Here is a 21,044-nt window from a genome sequence, read left to right as displayed (position 1 = left end):
AAAACCAGAATGCCTATAAAGAAACAACAGTAAGACTAACAGTTAACATTAACAGTAGACGACAGTAAACAAAAAATAAGCTATAAGTCTATATCTAGAAAAACTTCAAGTTTCAGAATAAAATCAGATAATTTAATTTCAGGGATTTTATGAACAGAATTTCTTAAAGTTAAGTCTACAAGATTAACTTCAGAAAGAAAGTAAGCAAATATGAAACATCTAAGATAAGAGAAAGAGTGATGAGCTTTTTTTAATTGTGGTTAAAAACATATAACATAAAATTTACCATCTTAATCATTTTTAAGTATACAGTAGAATAGTGTTGATGAACTTCTATTGGTAAAAATATAAATACTAACTGTTTAAAACAATAATAATATCTAGTATGTGGAGTTATTTTTAGAAAGTAAAACTAAAATGCTGCATAATTCTAGCATGATATTTAAGAAGGAGGTGACAGAGCCTTCTGAAATCTTATTACTCAGGGAAATGTTAAAAATGTAACTTTAGACTTTACTAAGTTAAATATGTATGATAAAATATGCAGGTAGCCACTAATATAATTAAATACAGAATGTAACTTTCAAACTAATAAAGGGGAAAAAAGGGAATGAGGAAATTGAAAATAATCCCAAAAAAAGAAAGGCAGAAAAAGGACAGAAAAATCAGGGTGGTGTGGAGGATGCACAGCTAAAATGGTAGAAATAAATTCAAAACATCAGTCATCACAATTAAACCTTTTAACTCTTCATAACGGACATAATTATTGACTTTCTTAAACTGATGAAAAGCATCTACAATAAATATCCAAAGCACAGTATGTATTACCATTTCTATTCAACACTGACCTAGACTCCTAGCCAGTACAGTAGGACAGGGAGAAAAAGAATTAAAGTTAGAAAGGGAGGTACAAAATGTTCTATATTTATAGATGTTATAATTGCCTATTTAGGAAATCCAAAAACCTTTATAGAAAATAGACTGTAGGAAAGGCAAGAATGGATATAGCAAGATCACTGGAGAAAGCAAATACAGTATTCCACATGTGAGAGGGTGAGAACATGGAGTAGGAGGTTAGCAGTAAAGATGGAAAGATATAAATAAATTGAGATACATTTCAGGGAGAAAGGTTTGAGACTTGACTGTGGACCATACGTGGAGTAACAGAATGAGGTGTCAAGAACGAGTCCCTCTTTTCTGTCTCATGCTACCTGCTGGTTTGTGGGTCAGTGAGATAGAGCACATCATGAGTCTGATTCCCAACGTGCTAACTTTGAGATGCCTTTGCTATACTAGAAAAGAGGATATCAAGTGATTGGATATATGGATCTGGAACTTGGTGAAGAGGTGAGGCTGGATTTCTGTGTTATCCACATAGAAGTGATAACTGAAGCAATGGGCGTGGATGCATTCAGCTAGGGAGTGGGAAGCGAGGGAAAGGAGGACACCAAAAAGCATTTAGGACCTCCAGAGAGAAAATAATGGTATGAGGAACACAAAAAGAGTTCTGTGTTAGCGAGCCAAGGGAAGAAAGTGATTCCAGGAAGAGACAGAGGTCAGCAGAATAAAATGCTGTGGCGCATGCTATTTAGGGTATTCTTAATTGTTAACATGATAGTATTATCACCTGTGGCTCATTCACAAAATATGGTTATTGTTTTTTGTTTTGTTTTAAGATGGAGTCTCACTCTGTCACCCAGGCTGGAGTGCAGTGGTGCAATCTCGGCTCACTGCAACTTCTTCCTCCCGGGTTCAAGTGATTCTCCTGCCTCAGCCTCCCGAGTAGCTGGTACTACAGGCTGTGCCACCATGCCAGACTAATTTTTGTAGTTTTAGTAGAGATGGGGTTTCACCATGTTGCCCAGGCTAGTCTCAAACTCCTGAGCTCAGGCAATCCTCCCACCTTGGCCTCCCAAAGTGCGGGATTACAGGCGTGAGCCACCACACCAGGCCCCAAATATAGGCAAGCTCTTCATTTTATCAATCCTATGGCACTCAAGACATGCAAGTTTGCCCTTCCCCAAAGAATGTCCATCTGATAGGAACTCAGGAAAAAAATAATTAATACCCTTTAGCCCAGCAAATTATACTTTGGAAGAATCTTATTCTAAGGAAAAGTACACTTGTGTACAAGAATGTACCTGGGCACAATGACTGCTAATAATCACATCAAATGGCTTTTATAGTATTTGTTACTTTGAGGAATAAGGGTCTGTATTAGTCCGTTTTCGTGCTGCTGATAAAGACATAGCCGAGACTGAGCAATTTACAAAAGAAAGAGGTTTAATGGACTTACGTTCCAAGTGTCTGGGGAAGCCTCACAATCATGGGGAAAAGCAAGGAGGAGCAAGTCACGTTTTACATGGATGGCAGCAGGCAAAGAGGGAGCTTGTGCAGGAAAACTACAGTTTTTAAAACCATCAGATCTCGTGAGACTCATTCACTGTCATGAGAACAGCACAGAAAAGACCCACCCCCATAATTCAATCAAATACAAAAATTAGCTGGGTGTGGTGGTGTATGCCTGTAGTCCCAGCTACTCAGGAGGCTGAGGCAGGAGAATCACCTCCCATAGGGCTCCTCCCAGGACACATGGGAATTGTGGCAGTTACAATTCAAGATGCGATTTGGGTGTGGACACAGCCAAACCATATCAGGGTCTTTAGACCCATACATTAACAGAGCATTGAGAAGTGGCAAGGCTGGGTGTGGTGGCTCACACCTGTACTCTCAGCATTTTGGGAGGCTGAGGTGGGAGGATCACTTGAGGCCAGAAGTTCAAGACCAGCCTCAGCAACATAGTGAGACTGCATCTCCACAAAAAATTTTAAAAATTAGCTGGGCATTAGTCCTAGCTACTTGGGAGGCCAAAACGGGAGGATCACTTGAGCCTAGGAGTTCAAGGCTACAGTGAGCTGTGATCATGCCACTGTACTTCAGCCTGTGCAAGAGAGCAAGACCTTGTCTCTAAAAAAGAGAGAGAGAGAGAGAGTGGTGGCTATAATCATATACCTAAAATTAAAAAATAAACTTGTTCAAAACTGTAACCAAAAATTCAGGGTGGCTGAAACATAAATGGCTCTTAAAAATAGTAAGTGTGGTGACTGTAGAACAAAAATGCTTAAGGGAGTTGAGCGATTGCTAGAACTCTAGGGATTGCTCACTGATTTGAGGAAACACAGGATGTCCATCCTCCATCTAGCCTGATTAAAGAATGGACAGTTTATGTCCTATATATCTTAAGGTGGGTAACCAAAGTGAGGTAACTAAAGAGACTTGTAGAGGTTACGACACACGTGTGGTCCATGACACAAACCCTTCTTGTCACCCAGGTATTATACGTGCTACCTGACATACAAGCGTTTTTAGTCAAATGCCCTCTGAGCACTTTGCAGTGTGCCTAGAATAATCCCTGCATGGTAGCCACTGCCTCGCTCTCCAAATTCATCTTTCTCCTGTTCTCCCCTATGCTCACCTTACATCCCCCAGCACCAGTCTTCTCTAACTTTCTGAAAAGCTTCACCATGTGAGAGCACTTGCTCATAGCTTTCCTCCCTGCACCTCCTTCTCCCATCCAGCCCTCACATGGCTGATTCATTTGCATCTTTCACATCTCAGTTTACAGGGCCAGGAGCAGTGGCTCATGCCTGTAATCCCAGCACTTTGGGAGGCTGAGGCAGGCAGATCACCTGAGGTCAGGAGTTCGAGACCAGCCTGGACAACATGGCAAAACCTCATCTCTACCAAAAATACAAAAATTAGCTGGGTGTGGTGGTGCATGCCTGTAGTCCCAGCTACTCGGGAGGCTGAGGCAGGAGAATCACTTGAACCCAGGAGGCAGAGGCTGCAGTGAGTCGAGATTGTGCCATTGCACTCCAGCCTGGGCAACAGAGTGAGACTCCACCTCCAAAATATAAATATAAATAAATAAATAAATGTCACATTTTCAGAACCCTCACAATAACACTCTGAGGTAATCCCCACTTTAGACCAGGAAACTAAGACCCAGAGGTGAAGTGACTTTGCCCAAGGTCACAGTCACTGGGATTCAAACCCAGGCAGTGTGGCTCCAGAGCCTCACCACTGTGTTATACCCTGCACTCTGCTACCCCCCACCCTCCCCACCCCGTCTCAGCCACACACTTGCTTATTCCTTCACTGGCATTTATTACCATTGGAAACAACTTGGTTTATTCATTTCTTTATGTTTTTCCATCTCCCTCAGTATCGTATAAGGGCAGCATGAAGAAGACACTCCATCTGTCTTTTTCACTAGAGTCTCCTAGCATAGAACTTGGCCAAATAGTAAGACTCAAAAGTGATTATTGAATACAGAAATGAATGAATGAAATCAATGTGTCTCTGTAGCAGGCTATATGTCTCTCCTGTATGTGGGAGAGTAGATCTGCCAGGTAGAGGGGACAGTTTAGAGACTTGAAGGACAGTGACCATATGTGCCACATGATGAAGTCCTTTTCAATCTTCCTTCCACCCCAAAGACACAATAAATAACAAGCCCAATGAGTGAGCAATATATTATTTTCTACTAAGGAAACAAATTCTCCTTCGGGGTGATGCCTGCCTCAAGTACATTTGACAAAGATCACAAAGTACATCTAGTCATCCCAATTGCACTCAGCATCCCTGACAATTGTGTTAGCATGGCAAATTTCACCCTTCTGGCAAACTAGACCCTTCTTATCCGGTATGTTCATATTTCATTACAGGGGATTTGCAATGCAGTTTCTAAATCTACACGTTTATTCAGTAAATTGCTCTCCCTGCCAAGTCATTCTCTGAGCAACTGTCAGCCTCAGCATTTGACAGAAACAGCCATCTTTGCTCTCAGGCAAGGTTCAACCAGCAATCTAGCTCTCAGATTTCCAATAATGAGTTAACAATCAAAGGAAATAGTTTACCAGTTCAACCTAAAAAAATGAATATCTGTGTCCTCCACAGCTTTACCCTTAATTGTCTACAGCACAGGATAGCCTCATTCCGCACCATTTAAAGGGAGGTGGAAGGAGACAAGACCAGTGTCTTACGCTTTGCTGTGAGCGAAGTATGAAATTTTCCCCAGATTCTGAAGGATGGATAGGGAAAGTCAGTCTAGGATTACACCCTGGAAAAAGACAATACAAATGTAGGTAATTCACAAACAGATAAGAGGAAATCAAATGCACTTCAAACCTTGACCCCTTGCTCTGATGGCCTTTGGACCAGATATTAGGAAAGATGCTAAGCTCTGGGAAAGGGTTGGCTAACTTAACAATGACCTTCTATTGCAAAATATCATGCCTCTAATCAGTTTCCAGTCCCATGATCTCCCTGTAGCACCTGACACTGCCGACACTCCCTTCTTGAAACACTCTCCTTCCTGGTTCCTGGAATGACAATCCTTTCTGCTTGTTATCCTATGTCCCTAATCCAGCTTTCAGTGGGACCGTTTTTTCACCCACCCCTTCAATGGGCTGACTCCCTGGGTTTCATTCTGAGTTTTATAGTATTACTTACTTTGTGCTATAGCTTCAAATATCTCTTTGGATCAATTTCAACCAAAACTGTGTCTCCATTCTCCTGAACTCCTAATCTGTATCTAACTGCCTGCTATACATTTTCATCTGGTTCTGCCAATAAACACCTCAAACATTTTATGTCCCAAACCCAACACACTATAAAAACCCACTACTCCCCTGTATTTCTCATGCTGGTTTGCAATGCCAGGTCAAATGGAACAGAAAGTCCAGAGTCAGATCATTTGGCTTGGCCCTCTCCTTGAATTCCATTCCTATATTCAATTAGTTCTGGCCATCTCCTCATCTGTAAACCCTTATCTTCTTCCTCTCCTCTTCCCCAGTACCACCGTAACTACCTTAGTTCAAGAGCTCTTGACTGGATTATTGTGATAGCTTCACCATTGATCACCCATCTCCATCTCTCGCTTTCTATCCTGTCTTCCATGAGCTAATCTTTCTTCCCCAGTACTCTATCTAAAACATGAATCTAATCATGTTAATCCCCTGCTTTAGAACTTCAGTGGCTCCCCACCGCCAAAAGCAGAAGTTTCCAAACTGCTCCTTGGAGAAAATTTTTTTTTTCATTTTAAGCATGAAACTCAATAGATGCTTATTTATTTATAAATGATATCCATCTGCTAGTCTAAATTAAGTGTTTATAAGTTTAATTTCTTCATGTGAGATAAAATAATTTTAATATTTTTATCTGATCCCAATAGCTTAGTGTGTATACCTACTGGGGCACTCACTGTGTGCTCTCTAAGAGTAAAAGGTAGGATCTACATCAAAATCCCCCTGGATACAGGATGACGTCAAGCTGCTGGGTCTGACATTCAAGGTGTTTCACAATTCAGCTTCAAGCCACCTCTCCAGATGCATCAGGCCCCCTCCACCACCATGGCTTCATCTACTAGCTACTCTTCTCCACAAACATGTTATTCATGTGTGGGTACAGCACAACAGCAAGAACCTCAGCTTGAGTGTCAGATCCCTCCCCGCCGACATCTAGAGTGTGACCTGGAGTCACTTTCTGTACCTTTCTGAGCCTTGTTTTCTCTTTTATATAATGAACATCATAATACCTATGCTTTGCAGGGTTGTTGTATTAAATGAGGTGGAGTAAAAAGCAATGCAGGGCCAAGCACAGAGGAGAGCCTTCATAAATGATATTGAAGAGAAGCAGGAGTCATTGGAAGTTCTATTTCACAGATTGCATTTAGAATTCAAGAGTCTCTTTCGTCCCATGGACTGGCTCCTTTTCTTTTCTTTCTCTCTTTTTTTTTTTTTTTTTTTTTGAGACAGGGTCTCACTCTATCACTCAGGCTGGAGTGCAGTGGCATGATCTCAGCTCACTGCAACCCCCACCTCCCGGTTCAAGCAATTCTCTCACCTCAGCCTCTCCAGTAGCCACCGTGCCTGGCTAGCCTGACTTCTTAAATACATTTCAATATCTAGTTTGAAACATCACCTCCTCTGAGAAGAATTACTGATCCTCCCAAGGTAGGGTTTGCCATTCAAATCTGTCTGCTCCCACAAGAACCATTTCCAGGCCTCCACTGTGATATTGCATCACTGATCATTGCTTATCCCAGGCAACTGTGATTTGATTGCTGGGATGCATGTTTATCGTGTCCACTACATTACCAAGACTTGAGGAAGCCTGACTTACTAATTTCAGGGTCCCCATGACTTAACAAAGTGCCTAGCACATAATAGGTGCCCAACAAATGTTTACTAATATTTCCATAGGCAAAGGGAACAGAGAACTATTTAAAAGTTCATGCATAAGACTTCATGACTAAAACACCAAAAGCAATGGCAAAAAAAGCCAAAATAGACAAATGGGATCTAATTAAACTAAAGAGCTTCTGCACAGCAAAAGAAACTACCATCAGAGTGAACAGGCAACCTACAGAATGGGAGAAAATTTTTACAATCTACCCATCTGACAAAGGGCTAATATGCAGAATCTACAAAGAACTTAAACAAATTTACAAGAAAAAAACAAACAACCCCATCAAAAAGTGGGCAAAGGATATAAACAGACACTTCTCAAAAGAAGACATTTATGTAGCCAACAAACATGAAAAAAAGCTCATCATCACTGGTCATTAGGGAAATGCAAACCAAAACCACAATGAGATATCATCTCACGCCAGTTAGAATGGCGATCATTAAAAAGTCAGGAAACAACAGATGCTCGAGAGGATGTGGAGAAATAGGAACACTTTTACAGTGTTGGTAGGAGCGTAAATTAGTTCAATCATTGTGGAAGACAGTGTGGCAGTTCCTCAAGGATCTAGAACCAGAAATACCATTTGACCCAGGGATCCCATTACTGGGTATATACCCAAAGGATTATAAATCATGCTGCTATAAAGACACATGCACATGTATTGTTTATTGCGGCACTATTCACAATAGCAAAGACTTCGAACCAACCCAAATGTCCATCAATGATAGACTGGATTTAAAAATGTGGCACTTATACACCATGGAATACTATGCAGCTATAAAAAAGGATGAGTTCATGTCCTTTGCAGGGACATGAATGAAGCTGGAAACGATCATTCTAAGCAAACTATCACAAGGAGAGAAAACCAAACACCACATGTTCTCACTCATAGGTGAGAGCTGAACAATGAGAACACATGGACACAGGGTGGGGAACATCACACATCGGGGCCTGCCAGGGGTTGGGGGCTGGGGGAGGAATAGCATTAGGAGAAATACCTAATGTAAATGATGAGCTGATGGGTGCAGCAAACCAACATGGCACACATATACCTATGTAACAAATGTGCACGTTGTGCACATGTACCCTAGAACTTAAGATATAATTTAAAAAAAGAAAAATAATAAATAAATAAATAAAAAAACAGCTCATGCATATGCACAATTTCATGTTATAATCAGGCAACTTACTTAACAGTTGACAAAGCACTTTCACATATGTTCATGAAAAAGGCTGTTTAGCTTTCCCTGAGTACTGCAGCAATTCATAAAATAAATAATAAATTAAAGAGTAGTCACTGTTCCATGATATCCTTTCGGTGACAGTTTTCTCTTTCATCCTGATCTGACGCCAAGTTAATGCTATCATAAAATAGTTCCATTAACTGCAATTGTTCAGTTTACTAAGCCATTACTGTCTTCAAAAAGTGAAATTATATTCAAAACCAAAAACAGAGGCTTACACAGAAATAAATGGCATTAACATGCAAACAAATTACATGCAGAAGAAACAGGAATCTCAATGTCACAGGCATTTCAGCTCATGCTTGGCATAAACAGATGATTACATTTTAATATTTATTCATACATGAACAATAAAAACAAATCACACTGGCAAGTACCTCTGAGTTAAATTCATATTTGTTTCAAAAGGCAGAGGCTTATGTGCTCCCTCCGACTGCAAGCTACATTGACTTGCCCTGAGATTTATTCAGACAATCTTGCTGCCTAATATATTCATGACCTAGAGGGTAAACTACTATGTAATATTTACATAGGAAGAAACTGAGCTGGTGGGAGGGGATAAGGTGGAGGTTGATTGGTAGGGTGGCACGGAATAAATAAATAGGGAAATAAGAAAAAAAAAAAAAGACAAAAGAAAGTACCAGAAAGCTGGTGTCTGGGGTCTGGTCATTGATGCTGAAGGCAATTTGAGAAAGGGCAATCACGTCTGGCCCTGGGTGAGGTAAGCTAGACTGGAGGCATCATTGAGCTGTGAACCATGCTCCTGAGATGCCCTTGTTAATGCGGTGGCAGCTCCAGTGCAGGCCAGTGGAACTGTGCACACCAGAGCAGGCTTTCTTGGCTCTCGGGGGTAGGAAGCAGGATGAAGCTTCCAGGTGCTGAAGCTCCCATGAGGACACAGAGTGTAATTTTTCTCTCCCCAACCAGTGACTTGTTTCCAAGGAGCGTGAGCTCACCTGGCCTGTCCTATGTCAACTTTTCTTTATTCATTCCCTGGGGATGAAGATAAAGTCACATTTGCCTGGATAGCTTCACTATAAGAGCAAGGATGCCTTTCCTGACCACTCCTGCTCCAGCTCATTTTGTTGTTGTTGTTGTTGTTTTTTGCAGAATTCCTACTGCACTTGGGGATGTTACCATGCTTCCTAGCACTGAAACCCAAGCAGCCATGTGCCTCTCAGCAGCCCCTGATGTCACTCAGTACATCAATCCCTCCAGTCAGAGTCGCCCTCCCTCAGGACAGCCCCCCAACATGGCCAGCCAGACTTCACATTTGCATGGCCCAGAAAAATGATCAGGTTCTCACATTTGCTTCATCAGATGAGGCAGAGTGCAAAGCCTCACTCTGCTATATTTCTTAGCTGTGTGATCATTGAGCTTGAATCTAAGCCTCAGTATCCTTCTTTGTGAAAGGGGGCTAGAAATGGTGTCCAATTTCATACTTAATGAGTGCTTACTACATTCTAGTTGCTTTAGTGTACTGCAGTGTACAAAATAGTCAAAGGTTCTTGTCCTGACGGAGCTGACATTCCAGCAAGGAAGGGACAGTCACCAAAAGCATGATTATTATATAGTATGCCATGTTTAGTTCTATGGGGAGAAAAAGATACCAAAAGGAAGAGAGAAATCAGCAGTGCTCGGGACTGGGGTTGCAATTTTAAATAGGGTAGTGAAGAAGAGGTTTGAGCAAAGATATAAAAATGGTGAGGGAGTTAACAAATGGATCTGGGGAAGGGTGCAAAGGCCTTTAAGTAAGGAAGTAGCTTGAGCCACAGCAAGTCCAGTGTGGTTGGCACAAAGTGAGTGAGGAGTAGTAGGAGATAAAGTCAGATAATGGGGTCCTCCGTAGAATTTTTGTGAAGACTGCCGAAGATGATAAGTGAATAACCATGTATACTGGCTATGTGACCAGCACCGTGCTAAGTAAGTACCTTACATCCACTGGGCTCATTTAGTCTGTACAACAACCCTGTATGGTAGGTACTATTATGACCATGTTACATACGAGGAAACTGAGCTTTTAGGCAGATTAAATAATTTTCCCAAGGTTGTAAATGCTAGTAATTGTAATGGCAAGATTCCAACTCAGAATTCACACCCAAGCAGACTTGGCTCTAGAGACTGTGCCTTTCACCTCTGAGCTGGCAGTTTCTCATAAGCAAATGAGCTGGAGCTGGGGTTGGTGAAGGAGGAGTTTGTGGAAGCAGGAGGTCGGGGTTAAGCGGAGATGGGGAAGGAAGCAAGACCCAAAGAAGCAGGTCTGTAATAAGAGCAGAAGGCAGGATGCAAAGAAAAGCAGGCATAGCAAGCAGGGGCCAGAGACCTGGGCACCACAACTGCTCTGGCCAGAGGGGCCTGACCACACTCACAGAGGAAATAAGAGCAACACACAGAATCAGGACCACCCAGTGAGGGCTAGCAGTAGACCAAGGTGAATTCCTGGGGCCAGGAGAGTACCACATTGTGGTCCTCAAAAAGCGCAGACACCTGGTAAAAGTTATCCCTGCCTCCAGAGAAATAAACAGTAAGAAATGCTTAGGATAGTATGAGTAGTAAGTCAAATTTTAAGCTTGAATCAAGACCCTGGAATTTCTTCTTAATAATTTAAATCTGAGTTTTTGAAAAAAGCACCCTTGCTGTTTCTCCTAAGTGAAAACATGATACCAGCTAACATTTATTAAATTTATGAAATAAGTACCAGATATTGCATGGAGCACTTTGTACCCATAATCTCATTTCATCATTGAAACACAATAAACTGGTTTATCCCCATTTATAGATGAGGATGCTGAGGCTCAGAGAGGCTGATTCAATCACTAACCCAGGTACTTATAGGGGCAGAGATACCACTATACCCAATGTCTGTCCTGCATGAACATCTGCTCATAACTATTACTCCATGCTGCCCCCTGCACTCTAGCCTGGAGCAGCATGAGGATCTGTGAGGAGCAGAGACGAGTGGGAGCAACTCCTGTTGCAGCACAGTGTTCTGGTTCCTCTCCCTTTTAGAGAGTTATCCTAACTCTGCAGTCTGATTCTCTGTGCCTGCCAGTAGGACAGGGAGCTGCTTAGTATCCATCACATGGAACAGGGAAGCACGGCCTGCTCCAAACTTTGTGTAATTCCACAAGCTCAGAAACCTTGGGCATCTGCGCAGCTGGTTGTCTGAGCTTCAGGATTAAAGGCACTGCAAGGGGCTTTGTAAAGAAGCTGGATTATAGAAGATTATCACTTCAACTCTTTCTGAATGTTCCTTACAATGCTCAATACCTCCCAGGAGCTCAGCCATTCTACAAAAGCCTAGTGGATATTGGACATATTTATGGCCACCAGCATCTTTCAGACACACTTCCTATAATTTAGGAATTACGCATAAGCCTGCCTCCCTGTGGCAGAAGCTAGAACCTGCTCTGCCAGCTTCCTTTGCAGCTACAGCACTGGCATGTGCCTAATCAGAGACACTTGATCCAGACTTTGGCTCAGGAGCTAGTGACACAAGAAGCGAGGGACAAGGAACTCACTCTCTTCTTTCTTTGGCTATAGATAAAAATGAATCCTCCTGAAAAATATAATAAAATAAAAAGTCTACCCCTTCTCCACAACGACTCTTCTTTCCTTACCCAACTATACGTTGCATACTGACACAGGAAAATTCTTAGCCCTTGCAAATGTTCCTGGGCAGTATGTACAAAAAATAATGGCAAGGGAACAAATAATGGGAGCTAGATCTGCTGCAGTTATGCAAGCGGGGAAAGAGAATAAAGGATTCACAGGAAACAGACACACAATACCAGATACAATTAGCCCCAAACCAATAATTAGATTCTGATTTCCCAACAGCTGGGTTAGACATCTCAAAGCATTGAAACTTCTGTTTTCTAGTTTCCCACAAAAGATGCCCCCTTGTATGGAGAAATACCCCAATTGCTTCCCAATCCCCTAGAGACTCCACTGGAGAGCAGATCATTGCTAAAGATTCTAAAAAGAACAAGACACAAAACCTACCTTCTCCTAGCATGAGGTCCTAGACCCTCTTTGCAGGTCAGCCTACATTTCTGTTCATGAGGAAGGATTCAAGATTAGGCTTGGGTTGCTTTAGAGACATCTCTCCTGATCAAATGTCAGTGACGTGCTGCTATATGCCATTCTAGGGATGCAGCAAAGAATAACAGATCACCCTGCTCTTTAATAAGCCAAAAGTCACTTAGCATTTAGCATCACAGCAGCACTGACTTTACACCAGCTAAAGAGTTAGGGGTTCTGCAAGATTATATGCCTTGAGGCAGAGAAGAACAAAACAAATGCACAAATGTATTTTGTCCCAGTAGATGGAAAAGACAAAAACTAACAGACGTAAGACATGAGAGAGTTATACTGGCTGGGCGCAGTGGCTCATGCCTGTAATCCCAGCACTTTGGGAGGCCGAGGTGGGCAGATCAGGAGGTCAGGAGATCAAGACTATCCTGGCCAACATAGTGAAACCCCGTCTCTACTAAAAAATTAGCTGGGTGTGGTGGTGCATGCCTGTAATCCCAACTACTTGGGAGGCTGAGGCAGGAGAATCACTTGAAGGTGGGAGGAGGAGATTGCAGTGAGCCATGATTGCGCCATTGCCCTCTAGCTGTGATTGCGCCATTGCACTCTAGTGACACAGCGAGACTCCATCTCAAAATTAATAAATAAATAAGAGAGTTATCTTAACAGAAGCTCTGCAGTTTCATCTCCATGTGCCTGCCAGTAGGAAGGGGAGCTGCTCAGTGTCCATCTCATGGAACAGGGAAGCTCGGTCTGCTCCACACTCTGTGTAATTCCACAAGCTCAGAACCCTTTAGGATTAGCACAGCTGGTTGTCTGAGCTTCAGGCACTGCAAGAGGCTTTGTAAAGAAGCTCAATCCTTGAAAATGGAAGGAAAAAATGGAAGGAAGGAAGGAAGAAAGGGAGAGAGGGAGGGAGGGAGGGATGGAAAAGGAAAGAAATATAGGAGAGAGGAGAAGCAATAAAATAAATACACCAAAAGGAAGAACTGAAGAAAAGGTCTGAGAAGTAGAAAAGACATATTCTACTTATACATAAAACATTCTCACTTGGAAGATGGGATAAGATATCCTTGACTTTTAAGCTGTAACTGCAATGTCTGAATTCTTGAACTCCTCCAAGAAAATCACTCTTAGATTCACTGGAGTCTCATTTTGGTTTTCCCAAATCACTGACAAGTATCTCTCAAGCCTAGAATACCCGACTCAGACTTGACTAAATGACAAGCCAGAGGAATCTGAAACAGACACTTCACTTTCAGAATGACCTAAGTGCATTTGTTCTGTGGCATGGTTCAAGACACTCACATCTTTCTATTCATAACCTGAAATCTCAAAGAATGTGTTAAGAGAATCCCAAATGATTGCCTGTTTCAGATGCACTGTCAAATATAAAGCTTTAACAGCCCATTCATTGTCATGATCACAATCACAATGATGGTCTTTTTTTTTTTCTTTTTTTTTTAAGAGTCAGGGTCTTGCTTTGTTGCCCAGGCTAATTCAAGTTTCTTTTGAGAAGTCATCTCTCTAAAATAACAAGTCCACACCATAAGCGGCTGACCTGGCCATGACTCCAGTAATGCACACAAGACCACAACTATACAAGACCCAAGACAATTCTTGACATAGCGTTTTGCTAGGACAACAAGGAATGTAGAGTTGCTTCCACTGGTAGAATGTAAACTTGAGGATTCTAGCGGCCTCTGCGTCGGAAAACTTGCCTCATAAGACAATCAACAAAAAGAAAGCAGAGTCCAGATCTAGACAGATAGAGACCATCCCAATAACACTGAGCATCTGGACTCAGCCATACCTGAGGCCGACTACTCCCTTGGTTTTTCAATGATGTGAAATAAAGTCTCATTTCCCCCTAAGTCAGTTTCAGTTGAGTGTTCTTTGTTTGCACTAAGAATCCAGACGATACTTTCCTTGAATGTTTTTCTTATTTTCCATCACACACAACCAACCTGATTACACACAATCCTCTACCTAACTTTGCCCTATGGCCAGGATGCACATGAATTGTTCTTTTGTAAATTGCATTTGAATGCCTTCATCTCCAAAGCCCTTCAAAAAGGCAGCTGGCCTCTGTGATACTGACCATCAAAATCTTCTAAGGTACTCTAATGCATCAACTCACTTTTTGGCTACTAGGACCTCAAGGACAGACAAGTCAACTGCAAATACCAGCTTATCGGCCATGTACAACCTACAAGAGTCAAGTAAACGTCAAACTCCCTGAGTTCTGCCCTTCCTGCTCCCAGGCCCTCTAACATTGGATATAGATTCTTGGAAAATGTTCACCATATTTCAAATCAAATGAAGAATGTTAGATGAAACACAGAAGAGCCTCAAATCACATTTACTGGATAAAACATAACTCTGCAACATGTTAAGATTTGTTTTTTTTCCCAAATGAACTTAGAGGGTACGATTATTACATATTCATTACTCTCTAGGTTGGATTCTTGAGCTGTTTTTGATCGACAGCTGGTTATAATTTTTTAAACGAGTTTCTCCTACAGTAAAAATACTGTTGTATCCCAGAGGAATTGCAGAGCTAATCAATCACTCTTACATAACAAGTACTCACTGTGAAAATAATGTCCTCGACCGAACAATGAACTTGAACACATATTCCAAAGCCTTCAGTGTTCTTAGGATTGGCTCACATTGCTCCCCTCTGCTGGAGGTATCCAAGTAAGTCTTCAGCACTGTCATCAATTTCCTGAATAAGGGATAATATTTTCAAAATACATCTCTTTCATCTTGGTAATTAGTTTGCTCAGTAAATTATAAGGCATTCAATCAAAGGTTAAAGGTGGTAGTAGAGCCAAGCTCACTTACTCATTTGTAAGCATAAAAATAACTCTGCATAAAAATTATATTTATTACAGGGAATTAATAAGTATTTCCTGCTCATAAAAAGCCAGCAAAGAAAAAGATAGGGAGGAAAAAAAAATATTTTGACTAGGAGAACTAGTCACAATCAGGCTACAAGTGGGAATAATGGGGAATAATGGTGGCAATAATGTCTTTTTTTTCAGCTTTTTCTTTCTATAGAACATGTTCTTGTAATATCACAGAACTCTAAGTTTGCTTAGGAACTTTCTATGTTTCTTCTTTACCATAGGGCAGACTTCAAATTACTTGGCCTGACTTTCAAGGCCCCTTCACAAACTGGTCCCCACCAAACTCCCCGGCATCATCTCCTATCTCTCACCCTCTCCCTACACCCAAACCAGACTGAGCTACTTGGCATGTGCACTTTCTTCTCTGTAGCCCCCCACTTTTTTTTTTTTTTTTTTTGAGATGAGTCTTACTCTGTCACCCAGGCTGGAGTGCAGTGGTGTGATCTCTGCACACTGCAATCTCCACCTCCCAGGTTCAAGTGATTCTCCTGCCTCAGCCTCCCGAGCAGCTAGGATTACAGGCTCCCACCATCATGCTCAGCTAATTTTTGTATTTTTAGTAGAGACAGGGTTTCACCATGTTGGCCAGGCTGGTCTCCAACTCCTGACCTCAGATGATCCGCCTACCTCGGCCTCCCAAAGTGCTGGGATTACAGGCGTGAGCCACCACGCCTGGTCTTCTCTGTAGCCTTTAAGTTCTGGTGTCCACTCAAGAAATGAGAGCACACTAGCTGAATGGATGAATGAGCACTTCCAGGTACCACTGCAACCATAAGGCATTCATCCAAACCTATGGGTATTCCACATTTTTAATGATATCCAAGTAACCCAAGCATAGGTTAGATTTTGTTAGAGAATGGAGAGCTCACACAGATTAGTTACAAAAGAAAATTACTCAAGTTCCTGTGCCCTAGGCATCCTGGCAGGGCAAGAAGGTGGTAGACAAGAAGTCCCCATGTGCACAATTACTTACTTGTAAGCCAAGGTTGCACTGAAATGCTGTTGGATGTAAGCCTCCAGAACGGTGTTGAAATGCTGAAATTTCCGGTCTGCAATGAGTCCTATTATGTAAATCTGAGGAAGATGCAAGGCAGCAGTATTTTCAGGGCAAACCCAGGGCAGGAAGCCATCTTTACCTGGCATAATTCAACCCCCATTAAAATCCTTTGCCCAGGAATTAGCTCACTAATACATAATGAGTCCTCTTTATTAAGGTAGCATCTTCCCAAAGAAAATGTTTCATGAAGTGTGCTGCAGGGTGTTATAAGATGAAAAGGATTTCATGGTCAAATAGGTTTTGAGAAATGTCAGGTTATCATTATTAGACTGTCTTCCTTATTGCAAAACTTTTTAGAATCTTTAATGTACTTATGTACATTGTGAATCTCTAAAAGGGTCATGCAACATTCCACACTTCCCTAAATTAATTAATCAAAGTATATATTTGTCATGAAACATCTTTTCTGAGAGCTAGCATTCTAGGGTACTCTCTGGGGAAGCACTTGATTAAGCCACAGCTGTCTCTCAGTAACCTCTTTAAAAATGCAAATATCCATGACACAAGGGGTTAACACATAAAAACTTTGTTGGGCACTGATTCCCTAATGCAGATGTTTCTTATGTTTATTTTGACATAACACTGAGAAAATCTGAGTCGAGATAGGGAGAGGACAAAAAGACCATAGGGGAGGACTAAAAGAAGGAAGATCTGGATGGTACAGCATCATGAAAAGTTCTGGGTGGGTAGGAGAAATGTAATGATTAGTGAGTTGGAGGAAATGGGGAGAAGAAGGTGAAAGGAAAGCTAAGAAACATTTTGGGTGCTTTACAACCTAGCCAGGGACTAGCTCCCAACATTCATAGAAAGCAGAAGCAATCATTCACAATATCAGCCTCATGTACCTTCAGCTAGTGTCAATCTGACATCAGCATTTAAAATTCCCCTTTCACCCACCATGCTTATGCTTTCAAATGAACTGGCAAGAAGCAAAAGGAAATAGCAGCTCATTATTGGTCTTGTTGCCAAACATTACAACACCTCCAAAGAATTCATGGAAAAGGCCATGAGGGCCATGAGGTCCACGAGTTCTCAGTATTTTCACAGTAAGACACACATTAATGCCTGTTGTCACTAGACACTTTTCCCCTCTCTCTTACCAAGGCATCAAAGACGAGGATGTCATATTCATCACTTTGAGAATGCTCCATCATGATGTTGAAGAGGGCATCCAGAGTATCCTGGAGAAACTGGAAGAAATAACGAAGGTTGCACTATTTCAGAAACAAGACAAAGTGCAGGTGACCCAGCAATCCCACTCCTAAGTATCTATAAGAGAATGAGAGCACACATCCACCACATGTCATGCTCAAAAGGTCTCGAGTAGTTTTACTCACAAAAGCCAGAAGTTGGAGGAACCCAACTGCCCATCAACAGCAGAATAGATGCACAGATGGTGGCATTTTCACACTGGAGAATACTACACAGCTGGACTAAAGTGCAAACTACTTCCGCAGGCAGAAATGAGGATGATTCTCACAAGCACTATATGCAGTAAAATACATCAGGCACAGAAAGTACACTCTTCACTATTCCATTCTTATGAAATTCGAGAGTAGGAAAAAACCCCTCTACAATGATGGTTGTCAGGACAGTGATTACCCCGGGGGACTACTGGCTGAGAAGGGGTATGAGGGAATCTACTATAATGCTAAAAGTGGTCTGTATCCTCTTCTGGGTGGTGAGTACACATGGTGTGCACGGGTGTAAAAATCCATTATGCTATACTCTTAAGATAACTGCTCTGTATCTATTTCATCATATGTGTATCATATTCAAATAACAAATTTTTTTAAAAAAAAAGAAAAAAGAATGCAAGAGGAAGACAACAAAAGCCTCATCTCTTCCACGACTTCTCCAAGCTACCAAAAGGCTATAGACTTTATTAAAGTGGTGTCTTGGGGAGTTACTCTGCCATTGCTGAATGAGGTAGATGGGTCAGTGGTATACATTTACAGCATCTGGAAATTCTACCACTGCTTCTCCAGGTAGAGGCAATTAAATAAAACTTGATTTTCCTCCCTCCTAAGGGATGGGCTATAATCCTAAGGGATATAATCCTAAGGGATTATATTTCCTATAATCCCTCAAAACCCAGAGCTACCATATAAAGATGTTTAATCTCGGAATTTCTAGCTGTATCATGGAAACAAGATCTCCAGGACCATTGGGAAACACTTGTCCCAATTCATAAGGCTGGAGAGAAGGGTTGCTTTAATTAGATTTGCACTTCAGACACTTTCTATTCTCCACTACCATGTGGATGCAATAATACATCTGACATTTGCATTGTTTTCTGCTTATTTCACTTAAAACGTAAGCCCTGATGTCTTTCCCTTTCTCATCTTTAATACATAATGCTCTCCAAGCAGCAGAAACCAAGAATACTTTTTATTTCTAACAATGATGTGTGGGTAGTACTAAGAGATCATACTACTATATATGTATATCTACATGTATATACATATATATGCTCACAAACATACCTACATATATATGCATATATATATCAACATATGACAACCAAAATAATTAATAATTACCATTTATTGAACTTTGTTTTATATGCTTTGGTTTAATTGTTGTGTGCTATGTGTAAGAGACTGTTGAGTAAGTTTTAAATGTTATCACCTTGAATGCTCATAACAGCCCTGAGAACTGTGTCACTTTCATATTATCACATAAAGTTGGCAAGTGGGAGAGCTGGGATTTACACCCAGGCTCATCTATTTCCAGAGATTGAGCATAACCATTGTTTTCTGGCACCCAACATTCAGTGCCATTGAACCAAGTCACTCCCCTGGATTTCCCAATAAAGATTCCTCAAGGCAACTTGGGAGAGTGTGTCCCACTGTTGGAAGAAAAGTTTCCCCATGTCCTTCAATACCTTGTTTTTCCCCTGAAGCCACCCACATGGAGAGCTGTGTCACTAGTGTAAGAATACAAACAAAATGAAGCCCCACTGACCTTCACCACTTCCTCTCCATCCACAATCTTCAACTTTTCTAAATTCTCCTGTAGCAGTTGAGGCTTCATACGCCACTTCAGCAAACCCAGCAAGCCCACTAAAATAGAGTCCAGACATTCAGAAGTGTCATTACTGGCCTAACTGTCCATATCAGGACCTCCTTAGGTCTGCAAGCACATGCACACATGTACACACACACCGACACACACACACTCCCCACAGACACAACTCTTGATGACCTCATTACCATTCTGAGTGAGCTTTGTGGAGCACACCAGGGTGGAAATGGAGAACACATCCCGGGAGCTGACCGAAAGCCCCCCAGCACTGCTGGAGCTCCTGCTCAGCGTGGCCCCCTTGTTTTCCACATGGTGTCGATAAGAAGGAAGGGTCAGGTATGCGCTGGCATCCTCCATCTTCTTGCTGTCCCCCTGGAAACAACACTTGGTTACTGCCCCAAGCCAAGGCTCCATGCCCAATGCCACACAGAGCTTGCAGCAGACAAATTAGACACTGTGAAGTGGAGAGAGTCATAAAGAGTGAAGAAAATCATCAGAGAAGCAATAGACATTGGCTGGTGAGGCAGGGCTGTTTTTCCACAATATAGGTAAGAATTCAAAGACACATTAATAGAAAGGGGGTTGATCCACCAGGTGAAAGCTCTGTGAACCTCATTAATGGCAAAATAAAAATGGAATTGAAAATTCCCAGACAGTACATTTTAATTCATCCTTTTTTTGAGATCATAATATCTGCTCACCAGCAAAATAAGGACTCTAGCATAAAGAGGAATTTAATGGCAAAGGCATTAAGTAAGAGTGTGGTGGGATCTGGACCCTGTTTTGCCATTCACAGGTCTATGCTATCTTGAATACACTATTTTGCCTCTTTGTGTCTCATTTTTTTTTCATTAGTAAACTGAAGACAATCATCATCCCTACTTCCTAGAATATCTGAGCAGATAATATGGAATAATGCATATAGAATACATAGCAGAGTGATATACACATAAGTGCCTTGGCATGCTAAAATGAATGAGTAGAGGTAGGCATTACAGAAGATAACATTTATCTTACTCCACACCAGGAGTGGAACCAAGTGTTTTGTATGCCTTGGTTCATTTCATTTAAGCCTCATAACAAACATGAAGCAGACACTGTTATTATCCTCAGTCAAGGAAACTGGGACCTAATGGGAGTAAGTAAAAGAAAATTGACTGCAACTGGGCCTCTGACCCCAAGGAGTTCACATTCTGTCAGGGAAGAAGGGCTTTCAAGCCAAGAACTCTGCGTGATAAATGAGAAAACAGAGGCTGTACAGAAGAAAGGGGGTTTTCTGGAAAAGTCAGAGAGACTCAGAGAAGAGTACAACAGTACCATGAGATGAAGCCTTGATGAGGCTGTGTTTGCCATGCATCCCACAGGCAAAAGGGCAATTTCAGCCTACAAGGCTAAGAAAGCCAAGGGCAAGGGTGTGATCCATGTGCTGGCTACTCAACCTTGCCCTACCTCACAGCCATACACTTGCCTCCAGCCAGGTGCTAGTAGATGCATTCTGTTGTCATAAGAGGGCATGTG

General features: G+C 41.7%; 1 protein-coding gene across 4 annotated transcripts in view; it reads right to left on the bottom strand.

The window, feature by feature from the left end:
* Nucleotides 1-21,044, bottom strand: part of DOCK2 (dedicator of cytokinesis 2) — a 442,316-nt gene that overhangs the window by 346,136 nt on the left and 75,136 nt on the right. For all 4 annotated transcript variants that reach the window (XM_009241272.4, XM_024247240.3, XM_054556208.2 and 1 more), the window contains 5 exons: nt 19,715-19,898; nt 19,467-19,564; nt 17,600-17,689; nt 16,416-16,516; nt 15,124-15,258 (listed from right to left, as the gene is read on the bottom strand). In XM_009241272.4, the coding sequence (XP_009239547.4) occupies nt 15,124-15,258; nt 16,416-16,516; nt 17,600-17,689; nt 19,467-19,564; nt 19,715-19,898 (608 nt within the window). The remainder of the gene's footprint in view (nt 1-15,123; nt 15,259-16,415; nt 16,517-17,599; nt 17,690-19,466; nt 19,565-19,714; nt 19,899-21,044) is intronic.

This window comes from Pongo abelii, chromosome 4, assembly GCF_028885655.2.
Source record: "Pongo abelii isolate AG06213 chromosome 4, NHGRI_mPonAbe1-v2.0_pri, whole genome shotgun sequence".
Taxonomy (NCBI): domain Eukaryota; kingdom Metazoa; phylum Chordata; class Mammalia; order Primates; family Hominidae; genus Pongo; species Pongo abelii.
Note: the sequence above shows the minus strand (reverse complement) of the source record. Positions and strands in the feature narration are given on the sequence as shown.